Consider the following 11,984-nt stretch of genomic DNA (forward strand, 5'->3'; position numbering starts at 1 on the left):
TGCCGGCGGCCGCGCGCTCACTCCGCTGCAGACCCGGGACCTGCGCCGCCTTCCGCATTCTTGGATTAATTGTCGTGGGGATTTTGCAATCTTCTTCTTTTTTTGTTTTTCCTTTGCCTTTTTCTTGGGAAGGGAAGCCCCGCCGCCGCCGGAAGACCTGGGACGCTTCTGATCGCACGGGAAGGTGTTTTTCCTTTGGGGTCGGATCTGCGCGCCTGCTCTGCCCTCGGGGACCTGCCGCGGGGGTCCGCTGTGGCGTGTGACTGCATCATGACGCTGGAAGAGCTGGTGGCGAGCGACAACGCGGCACAGAGGTGAGTACGGCGGGGGCCGAGGTCCCGCCCGCCGCCCGAGGTCGGCCGGGCTGTCACCGGCTCATCGCCTCCTCTTCCTTGGCCCCTTAGGATGCAGGCGGTGACGGCCGCCGTGGAGCAGCTGCTGGTGGCCGCGCAGCGTCAGGATCGCCTCACCGTGGGGGTGTACGAGGCGGCCAAGCTGATGAATGTGTGAGTCAGCACCCCCCCTTCTCCCGGGCGTGGGTGGGGGCGCCCCTCGGATGCACGCGCGCTCCCAGCACCCTGCGGGGCGCGGGTCTTCGGGGGACTTTCCCGGTGCGCTCTGGGTCCTGGGGAGCGGAGGGCGACATTTATTTCAATGAGGATTTCTCTTTTGGGGGGCGCGGGGCGGGGGGGGAGACGCGCTGCAGAACCCTGACGTTGCAAATGCCAGGGGTTGCATTACGCTTTGTTTTGACAAGGCCACCCCAGTCCTTGGAGCCGCGCGCCCCCGCCCCCACCGCCGCCTGCATTTGCATGGTGGCCACCGCGGCGACCGTGCAGGGACGGGGGACGGGGTGACGGGGGGGCGTGTCCTCGCACACTCCCGGTGCTCCGTGGGTCCCGTCTGCTGGCGCCCCTCTCCGGCCCGCGCTCCCCGCCCTGACAGCCCAGCCCTCCCCCGCAGGGACCCCGACAGCGTGGTGCTGTGCCTCCTGGCCATAGACGAGGAGGAGGAGGACGACATCGCCCTGCAGATCCACTTCACCCTGATCCAGTCCTTCTGCTGCGACAACGACATCGACATCGTCCGCGTGTCCGGCATGCAGCGCCTGGCGCAGCTCCTGGGGGAGCCGGCGGAGACGCTGGGCACCACCGAGGCGCGAGACCTGCACTGCCTCCTGGTCACGGTGAGCCCCAGCTCGCGCCCCGCCCCGCCCTGGGCACCGCGGCCCCGTGTTTGTCAACAGAGCTGGGCGGGCCGGTCCGACACCAGCTCACTGCCCAGCCACGCTCGGCATGTCCCGTGGGCCGCCTCGTCACCCGGGCAGCTATTTTGAGCCGGCCTGTTTTTCCTCAAAGGGGCCCCTGTGCGCTGGAGGGAGGCGCCCTACCTACCGAACTCCTAGGGCTGCTACTAAACCCTTCCTTTTTGTCCCCTTCCACAGAACCGTCACACAGATACCTGGAAAAGCCAAGGCTTGGTGGAGGTGGCCAGTTACTGTGAGGAGAGCCGGGGCAATAACCAGTGGGTCCCCTATATCTCCTTGGAGGAACGCTGAGGCCCTCTCCAGACATCTAAAGCAACTGTTGAGCTGCTGTCCCGTAAAAAAAAAGCAAATAAAACACGTGTCTGACCCCCTCCCCTCACCCCAAGAACAATCCCTCCAGAGCCACCCTGCCCGTGAGGCCTTCCGGGAGGGGCGGAGCCACCGAGACTGAGATGCGAGGGGAGAGAGCGCCCGCCCGCCCTCGGGGCGGTGGACCCGGAGCAGCGCCGCAGGTGGTCGCCGAGACAGGAAGGAGGGGACCCCGGGCCGGAGGAGACGGGGACCGTGGAGCGCAGGCCCGGGGGTCCCGCACGCAGCCTCCGCAGGCAGCCGCGGCCGGGAGCGCGCAGGGTCGCGGCGTCCCCGCGCCCGGGGACGGTGAACTGTGCACGGCGGAGGCGGCGACGGTCGCGGGAGCCGGGGCGAGCCCGGGGCGCCGCGACGCCGACGCGCGTCTACTTTGTTACTGTGCCGAGCGAGACAGGTCGCTTGCGTATCTATTTTTCTAGGTTTCTACTGCAGAGACATTGTAATAAATTCGTTAAGCCTCCCTCCGCGCTCTCCTCGTGTTTCCTCTTCCGCCCGCCGGCCCCCCGGGGACCCCCCACCCCACCCGGTGCCGCGCGCGGCCACCGGGCCTCGTCGGGTCCCCGCGCTCTCTCGGCGGCTGGAGACTCCGCTGGCTCGGCTGCCGGCGCCGCCACCCGGCTCCTGCTCCCCTGCAATTAGCAGGCGGGTTTATGACGAGGCCCGGCCCCCCGGCTCCCCGCGGTGCTGGAGCGGGCCCCGGGTCGGGGCGCACCGGGGAGGTGGCTGCCGTCCCTCCCCACCCGACGGCCCGGGCCAGAGAGGCTGCCAGGGCGCCTGAGGCCACACAGCAAGGGTTCCCCGGGGGGGGGTCCCCGACCGCGCCTGGGGCGCGCCCTTTTCCCACGCGCCCAAGCCGCCCTGCCCGGGACGGGCCCGGGGGATGCGCAAGAGGGAAAGGATGGTTTTGGTTTTCCATCCTTTCCCGAGCTAAGATCAAACCGTAGGGAAACACCCCGCGGAGGCCTCGGCGCCCTCTGCACCTCGCTCCAGACCGAAACCGCACCGCACGGCCCCTCCCAGGGCCTCCCTGCCCGCCCGGCCTCAGTTTACCCGCGACCTTTCCACCGAGCCCCGGGTGGGCGGAGGAAATCCCCAGGGGCGCCCTGGGAGTCACGTGCAGGAGGGAGAGCACCCGGAGGGGAGTCCCCGGGGTGGGGGGGAAGGGAGGAGTGGGGGAGGGGGAGCCACCGTTGAGGTGCTCGCTTTCAAGAGCACTGCCCAGGGGCCCGGGGCGTCGGGTTTGGGGGGCGGAGGGAGGTGGGGGGTGAGGCTTCGGGCTCAGCGGTCCTGAGTGCGACCCGGGGACGGAGGTCACCACGGGGGGGGGCACCCAGAGGCATTAGGGTGGGGACGCGAACGCACGGCGCTGGGTGGGTGGGTGGGGGACACGGAGCCCGGGGGTCACAGGCGAGGCCTCCCCGGCGGTCTCGGTGTGGAGTATTGGGGGGCACCGTGTCCGCCTTGACCTGCAGGTCTGCGCCGGCCCTGCCCGCCCCTGACCTGGTGGCCTCTGGGTCCCCAGCCCAGGTGCCCACCCGACTGCCGGCACCGCGACCAACAGCAGTGGGCTGGGGGACAGAACTGTGCTCCCACGCCGGGACCTTGCCTCAGTTTCCCCCCTCACACATGTCCCCCACGCCCGGTCCGGAAGTCCTCCCGGCGCGGAGTCGCTTTGAACCCCTGGCTCCCCGGGTCCACGGCGCTCAGCCGCTTCCCTCCCCACGCAGAGCTGCGCCCGCCTCCCCCCCCCAGAAAGGGAGGCCGAGGCTCAGGCTGGAGGCCCGGCCCGGAGTCTGGCATCGTGGGCGGAGGAGGAGAGACCGTCCGGGTCACCAGCTTGGGTCCTGTCCGGGACGGCTGGTCCCCTCGGGGACGCCGGCGTGCGCCAGGACACGTGGGTGTGTTCCGTGGACGGTAAGCAGGAAAAACTTGGCAACGCGGGCTGCAGGCAGATGGGCGTGGCGCACGCGCACGCTTGCACGCGCGGCCCCCGGTACTCGGTTGGAGGAACACGGACCCCTGCGCCTGGCTCTCCCGCGTGACCGGTGCGCGTCCACGCCGGGGGGCAGCCGTGGAACACAACCTTCCCGACGGATGGACACCCGCCCGCCTCTGCAGCCCACGGGGGGACACGTGTGGGAGGGTTTAGGTCTCCCCGAACCCCGCTTTCCAGGGACAGGTGACGAGGGCGGCGTGAGCCTGTGCGGCTGCCCTCAAGGACCAGGCTGGGCAGGCGCAGGGCGGATCAAACGCAGAGACTCTGGGGGAAACCATTTGAGAAGCTGCTTTAGTATTTAATCTGTTTTCGCAGGGTGAAAGGTCAGAGGTGGGGGGGGCGCTGGGGTGGAAGGGAGGGGAATTTAGAGCCTGAAAATGATCTGCTCCGGGGTCTTCACCCCTGACCACGCCCCCAGCCCCCACTGGGGGATCCTGGGCGGGGCTCCACCCTGACCACGCCCCCAGACCCTCACTGGGGATTCTAGGCGGGGCTCCACCCTGACCACGCCCCCAGCCCCTCACTGGGGATTCTAGGCGGGGCTCCACCCTGACCACGCCCCCAGCCCCTCACTGGGGATTCTAGGCGGGGCTCCACCCTGACCACGCCCCCAGCCCTCACTGGGGATCTAGGCGGGTCTCCACTCTGACCACGCCCCCAGCCCAGCTCAGCAGTTCCATTTTAATTCTGCTCTGGACATCCCCAGGAGGTGGACACCTTGATTAGTGTCCCTATTTCAAAGAGAAACAATCCGAGAAGGTGGAGCCACCTGCCCAAGGTCTCGTGACTGGCCACCTCCTCAGGACAGGGTTCCCTAAGCGGCGTGGTGTCACAAGACTTGGCGAGGACACAGCACGCTGCAGGCTAACATGAATCCCCGAGGGACAAAACAGTCTGTCCCGAGGCTGGGACACAGAAAGTCACCTCTGCGTCAAACTCTGCTTTGATGTGACTTGGTTCTCCGTGTCACCTGCATTCATTTTGTGCGCCTGACTGTGCGCCAGGCCCTTTCCGCTCTTCTGGGGACGCGCAGCCAACACCGAGGCCACCAGCAGCCTCGGGGCTCACAAGGGGCTGGGCGGGGGCGGGGGCGGGGCTAGAAAGGGGGCGGGCCTCAGCCAAGGGCTCCTGGGCGGGAGTCTCAGTGCCAATCAAACCCGCCTGGAATCTGGTTCGCGTGCGTGTCACTCGTGTTCGTGGACCCTGGTTGTGGGCCGACCACGTGGATGCTGGGACCTGACCCCGGGCCTCAGCAAGAGCGGTCAGTGCTCTTAACGCAGAGCGGTCGCTCCGCGTTTTGTATTTGAGACAGGGTTTCTCTGTGCAGCCCTGGCTGACCTGGAACCTGCTGTGTAGACCAGGCTGGCCTCGAACTCACAGACATCCCTAATGCCGGCATGGCACAGGCCAGCATAGCTAGCTTTTATTTTTCATTAAGAAAATTTTTTAGTCCTGCAGTGGTGGCGCACGCCTTTAATCCCAGCACTCCGGAGGCAGAGGCAGGAGGATCTCTGTGAGTTCGAGGCCAGCCTGGGCTACAGAGGGAGTTCCAGGAAAAGTGCAAAGCTACACAGAGAAACCCTGTCTCGAAAAACAAAACAAAAAACAACAAAAAAGAGTTTTTAAATTTTATTTATTTTTTTCCATGTGGAGGTCAGCGGACAACTTGGGGGAGCTGGTTCCCTGTGGGTCCTGGGACTGAACTCAGGTCCTCGGGCTTAGCCGCAAGCCCCTTTACCCTCTGAGTCCTGTCTCCCTTGTTGTCTTTGAGTTAATGACTGTGTCTCACTCTGAAGTCCAGACAGGCCTGGGAGTCCCTGCAGGTCCTGGGATCCCAGACCTGTGTGTCACTGCGTCCCAGACAGTTCTGACCTTTCTTCCCGCCTCTCAGCTCTGGAAACCTCATCCTGGGCCCCACCCGGTCCACGAAGGGGGTCAGTTCTCTCCCAGCACCCTCGACTGGCGGAGGGGACGGGGGCTCATTGCTCATCCTGTCCCTAGGGGGTTGCCCAGCCCTGGAGCAGGAAGCAGCAGAGCTCAGAGAGGTCGATTCGGACCAATTAGGGTCCCCCCCAACTGAGTGACACCCCCCTGGCCCGAAGCCTTATCAGACAGACGCCCCAAAGGCTCTGGCAACCCACGATCCCTTCCAAAGACCCAACACAACCTCTCCCCAAAACCCACGGCACGCCACTTGAAAGCCAGCCCTCCACCAGGGACCGAGACTTGGTTCCCCGCCCCTCGTCCCCGCCCCACCACATCTGCAGAACCCACGGGGGGTTTCCTCTCTCTGCGGTCCCTATTTTTTCCCTAGGCTGTTCCCACCCCACCCCCTCTCTGACTCTGTTGTTCCCAGGACCCTGGGAGTGGGTGGGGTCAGCAGCTTCCGGCGGCAGAAACCGAGACCCTCCGTGCTCTTGGGGAGTGCGCGCTCCCGGCTCGAGCACGCACGCGCGCACGCGCGCGCACATGGGAGGCCAAACTTGAGATCACCGGGCGTACGAGTGCGTGGGAGTGACGTTTATGCCTTCGTGTACACAGTAGGAGCGCCATAAATGCTTCTCTGCTGGCTCCAGGGCGGCGCGGAAGGGCCGAGCTCGGCACTCCCCGCAGGAAAAGATGAAGGCTGAGGCTGACTCTTGCCTCACACTGACGGGTTACTAGAGCCAGGAGAGCCCAGCCAACTGTGACTCAGTTTCCCCACCCATAAAAGGGAAAGTGCAAAGGCCCTCCCACGTGGTAAGGTGACCTCCATGGGCTGCAGAGAGCTCAGCAAACAGCGAGTTGCTTCCAGAACCCTCATTACGGCTTGCAGCCACCCCACCCTCTCGCCAGACACTCTGGGGGTGGAGCGGGGCTCTGACCCAGACCCCAGACGCCCCTCCCGCCCTCCCCAGTAGGCAGGAGTCCCGGGTTCCTTGGTCCTTAAATTGGATAATTGGAGACAGAGGCGGCTGCCGGAGTCACAGACAGTGCTAGTGGGCGACTGTGCAGGCGCTTGACGCCCTCAGGTTCCCCAACCTGGGGTCACCACGACCCTCTCCAGCGCCCGTCCCGGGTGCGCCTCGGGCGCACGCCGCCGACCCCCTCCGGAGAGCACCGGTGCCAGCCTCACTCTGGTGCCCGCCAGGCCGGGTGTCTGCGGCCCGCAGGGGTGGGGGGTCCGCCCCGGCGGCGGGAGGGCGGGGCGTAGGCACAGACCCTCCCTTTGTGAGCGGCGCCTTCCCTGGGACGCCTGGCGCTCACGGCCGGGCAGGGAGCCAGCGCAGGAAAAGCCCTGGGCCGCGTGCCCCAGCCCCAGCGGCTTGGCCTGCCCCGGGGCCGTCCGGGAGAGCCTACTGTGTGCAGCCCCTGAGCTCAGGCAAAGCGCAGGACCTACTGTGTGCAGCCCCCAAGTCATGCAAAGTGCAAAGCCTACTGTGTGCAATCCCAGTGTTCATGCATAACCTACCGTGTGCAGCTCCTGAGTGCACGCAGAGTGCAAAAAACTATTCTGTGCAACCCCTGAACAGATGCAGGACCTAAGAGTTCAGCCCCCGAGTGCTTACCGAACGTGCAGTGTTTAACCCTTGTACTGTCTGCCCCTCCTCCCCGAATTTGTGTGCAATCTACTGTGTTCAGCTCCTGGATTCCTGGAGATCCTGTGTATAGCCCCCCAGCACTGCAGACTCCACTGGGTGCAGTCCCTGAGCACATTCAGGGCCTTGTATGTGCAGCCCCGTTCTCTGTGTGTACACTCGTGCCTGTTGTGACTCCCGGGTGCATGCAGAGCCCGTGGTGTGTAGCTGCTTCACGGCACGTGAAGCCTGCTGTTTGCAGCCACCCATATGCCACACTCAGCTCCTACTGTGTCCACGCACTGGCAGGCTACACACAGCACCCTCCGTGTGCAGGCATCCACACATCCGCACACCAGCGGAGAGGAGACACACATTTAGAAGCTCTGTTGCTAGGCACAGCAGAACCAGACAGCCATCTGCTGAGCCTCTCCTGTCACCAAATGTCCCTGCCTGGGCCAGGACTCCTGTGTAAAACTCCCAGGATGTGCATCTGAGTTGGAGATGTCCCTAAGTTTAAATGTCCACTCTGGCTGGGGTGTAGCTCAGGAAATATACATGTGCTTTGCACAGGCAGACTGCCCTTGAGCTCAGGAAAATAAAAACAACCAGTAGTCTCTACACTTCCGGGTTCTGTCGTGGGGGAGAGCTGCCTCATTTGAGTCTGGTTCTAACTTTGAGGGGTGTGCCATACTCTTGGAGATGTGGCTGGAGATGGGGTGCCACCCCCCATGGGCCTGGAAGGTGGATTCAGACATGCTGGGTTGTGGGGTGGGGGTTGGGCCTCCAGGCTTCTTCCAGGAAGCCCCAGAGGCAGGTGCAAGGGCAAACAGTCTCCGTGGGCAGGGTGCCAGTCCTTGGCTTCCCTGAAACTGGGCACAGCAGCTGGGAGAGGTTTCCGGGGCCTGCCCAGCCCCACCTGGCCTGGGGCACTCTCGGAGATGGGCGGGCCTGGCAGGCGGGCATCCAGAAGGCACTGAGCCTGAGCAGGTCTGCACAAGAAGCTCGGAGGCCGGACCGAGTGTGTACACTCAAGGAGTCCGCGAGGGTGGGGATGCCGCGTCCTGCATCCTAACGCCAGTGCTCAAGTGTGCACGCCACCCTCAGCTCTCCGCTAACACACCTGCAGGTCCCGGGGTGCCGCACACTTCCCAGGCAAAGACAGCTGGGCATCTGGGAGAAACCAGTAGATCTCCCAGTTCTGGGTGGCTTATTAGCACTCGGTAAATATTTGTTTAATGAACCGGTACAAGAATACACAGACATTTCAGTTTGTAATGTGCCGTAATTATGCACCGGCACTTGTACATCAAAAAAAAAAAAGCCTTGGAACGAACAGTCTGAGCACGTAAGCACCTACCTACACTTCAACTCTCCTGCTGGCAGAAACCAGAGCCAGGTGTACGCAAGGGTCTCCCTCTCTGCTCCATCTCTCACCGTCCTGAGTTCCGCCTCCCCGGGTCTTTTCTCCAAGGCCACTGGGCCCCCGGCCTGGGTTTGGAGGGACATTTAGGGTGTGATTAGTCTCACACTCCCTGCAAGTATTTAAGCATTTTCATGATTCGAGATTTCCTTTGCTTGCAGAACATTCCAGAAGAGAACAACCAGCATCGGCGTGAGGAGGTCTGGGTGTCGAAGTCGGGTAGGGGTCCATGTCTTGGGAAACTGACATCCAGGCACCATCAGAAGCCTCTTCTCATTCCACAGTGGGGAAACTGAGGCCCCAAGAGGGAAGGATCTCCCTGTCCTGCGGGCAGGGAGGGCATCTGGTAGGGGCCCTGCTGGGAGGACCGTGGTGAGGCCCTGGGGGAGGCTGAGATCCGGAGTGGGGATGAGAGGATGGTGCTCGGGACTCCCTCCTCACACCCAGAATCATATCTTTTCTTTCCTTCTCCTTTTACTTTAAAAGTGTTTTTAATTTCACTTATTTTGCGAGGAATGCAGAGGTGCCACTCCGTGGGTGTGGATGGCAGAGGGTTAACTTTCAGGAGCTACTTCTGGCTTTCTCCTTCTCCCAGTAACTGGCTGCTCCTTCCGTCTGTCTGCTGGGGACCTGCACACCATGGATAAGAAGGAGCCCAGGTCACTCAGCCATCCCCACCTCCCAGGACCCACATAGAAACGAAAGCGTCCCCCCTCCAAGTGACCACAGCAAGGTCAGCCCGGACCCCGCCCGGGCTCTCCTTTCCTGCCAGGGGAACTGACTGTGAATGACTGGGGAGACCCAGACAGGCTGCAGACACCCTGGGATGTGCTCATCTTTCCAGCCAGGCCGTCTCACCCTGACGGTAATTAGATCCCAGACGAGTGAGGAGACAGTGAACGGCCCGCCAGTCATCGTGGCGGCCCCACGCCCACAGGCTCGGGGCACCTGCAGGGTGTGTGCGGTGTCCAGTCAGGGGAGGGGATACTTTGGGGGACCTCCTCTCCATTCCTGCCCCCTCAGATCTTGATTTAGGCTAGGGCGTGGAAGGGTCTCACGTAGCCCAGGCTGGCCTCAGACTCACTGTACAGCCTAGGATGACCTTGAACTTCCAACCCTCCTGCCTATGTCACCCATGTGCTGGGACGACAGGCGCGCACCGGGCTCAGCTTGTGCAGCGGTACTGCCTGGGGGTGGTTTAGTGTCCACTTGTCCCTCACTCACGGCAAGCCTGCGGCTGCACAGACCCTAATCCCACAATGCATCCCGCGCGGGATCACTGCCCGCGTGAGTTTCGGGGATGTCACAAGCTCACGGGTGCGTGCACTCCCCGGGGCACGCGGGCACCAGGGCACCAGGACGCTGGCTTGGCAGCAGTTGGAGGGCGAGGCCACGCCCCCGGGCCCGGCCACGCCCCCGGGCCCGGCCACGCCCGCCGCGCCACGCCCACCGCGCCTGGAGCCCGCAGACCTGCGCGGGCGGGCGTCACGGGTTTCCACCCGGGCCGGGATTCCCTGGCCGAGAACGCCCGTGACGGTGGCGCCGGCTTGCGTGGGCCACGCTGGACCCGGGCTCGGATGACATCAGCCCTACGTTTGATTCTGCGCGGGTTGGGCACATGGACGAAGAAATAGAAACCGTCCGCGGCTTTGCCTTTGTGTCTTCCGGGGTGCGTGTGTGCATTCGAGCGCCCAAGACGGCTGTGGCCTGGAGCTATGTGAGCCTCGTTTCATGTATGGGGAAACTGAGGCTGTGTCCTGCCTGCCTTGCCAACTCATGTCTGTGGCCACAGGGTCGCAAGCTGAGGTCTCGGGCACCTGATCCAGGCTTATTTCGGGCCGGAAATGTCTTTATCCCAAAGCCGGTAGGGCTGGGTCGGGCTCCGTGGGTACAGTGCCTTCCTGGCTGGAAAAGAAAAAAAAAAACCCAACCTGGGTTCCATCCCCAGCAAGCACAAACCTGCTGACATAGTGATGCAAGCCTCTCATGCCAACAGCTCAGGAGGCTGAGGCAGGAGAATTGCTGTGAGCTTGAAGCCACCTGGAGCTACGTAAGGGACCCTGTCTCCAAAAGAAAACAAACAAACCAGGCCTGAGGTTGAAGTTCAGTGTACTGGCTCCCGCCTGGCTCCCCTCGCCGGGGTGAAGCGCACACGCTTGCCATCCCAGCCCTTGGGAGAGTCCGGAGTGTCAGGGGTCAGCTCCAGAATGAGTGTGAGGTGAGCCTGGGCTCCCAGAGACCCTGTCTCCAAACGAGCACGCCAACACTCTCTGCAGGGTGGCCCCTTGCCCTTCATCGCCCCCAGTCCATTCTGCACAAGCTGGCTCAGAGAGGGTCTTTGGGGGACCTGGCTCCACACAGCACAGTCGTGGCCAGCCCTGCAACCCGGCGTTGACTGCTCTCCATTGCTGGCCTTTGCTGCGGCCTGAGGCGGTGCCCACATGGGAGCCAGAATGCCTGGCCGGCCTGCCTGGTCGGGTGGGGTGTGCCCACTGGCTCCCGCTGACTCCAAGGCAGACAAGACTCTAAATATAGCCTGGGAGGAGGTGAGAGCTATTTTTAGCCTGGGTGGCTTGGGCCCTCCCAGTTCCCAGGTCAGCAGTCTTGAGGCCAGCCAGGACCTGGGCAGGAGGGAGCACGTTGGCTTCGTTTTCTGGGGTCCCCACACTCTGTGCAGGCTTGGGGACAGCGGCCCTGGGGAGGGGGGCTGGGAAGGGCAGGAGGAAGGAGAGGTTTCGGGGAAGGGTCCCCTGGGCACCTCTCAATCCTGTGCTCTCTCCTGCCTGCCCTGGCCTTCTGCTGGGCCAAACAGGCTGCTTTCTATTTGGAGACACGTAGTACTTTCCATGGCTATTTTTAGCTGCATTGGGAACTCCACCACCCAGCCTGGCTGGCCTGCCTCTCCTCCTCCTCTTCCTCCTCCTCCTAGCTGGCTGACCCTAGGCTGGTCTCACACATCACACAGAGGCGGGCACAGCCTCAGGGAAGGGACATCCCCTTGTCCTCTGATGGGGGAAGGGTGTGCCCAGGATTCCAGTGAGCAAACCCTTCCAGCCTCCAGGAATCCGTGACACCCCACACCTAAAATCCACCTCCAGGACAGGGTGGGGCTCCCCCTGGCTCTAACCTTTCACCTCATTCTGGGGATGTCACGAATGCCCAGCATCTCTTTGGTGGGGGATACCTTGTCCTCATAGGTGGGCTGCATGGTGAGGGGAAACTGAGGCATGGAAGGTGCTTGTGGATGGGGCAGGGAGAGCAGGGTTTTATTTCCATGGGTTCTTCTTCTTCTTTCTTCTTTTTTTTTTTTTTTTTTTTTTTTCTTTCTAGACAGGGTTTCTCTGTGTAGCTTTGCGCCTTTCCTAGAACTCA

At 63.2% G+C, this 11,984-nt stretch overlaps 1 protein-coding gene across 1 annotated transcript; it reads left to right on the top strand.

Moving 5' to 3' along the window:
* On the top strand, window positions 1-1,612 carry Gadd45b (growth arrest and DNA damage inducible beta). The gene is made up of 4 exons (XM_028862915.2): window positions 1-314; window positions 405-506; window positions 964-1,186; window positions 1,445-1,612. Exons 1-4 carry the CDS (start codon window positions 271-273, stop codon window positions 1,556-1,558), a joined length of 483 nt encoding a protein of 160 aa, XP_028718748.1. The 5' UTR covers window positions 1-270; the 3' UTR covers window positions 1,559-1,612.
* The last annotated feature ends 10,372 nt before the right edge of the window (window positions 1,613-11,984 follow it).

This window comes from Peromyscus leucopus, chromosome 22 (genome assembly GCF_004664715.2).
Source record: "Peromyscus leucopus breed LL Stock chromosome 22, UCI_PerLeu_2.1, whole genome shotgun sequence".
NCBI classification, from domain to species: Eukaryota; Metazoa; Chordata; class Mammalia; order Rodentia; family Cricetidae; genus Peromyscus; species Peromyscus leucopus.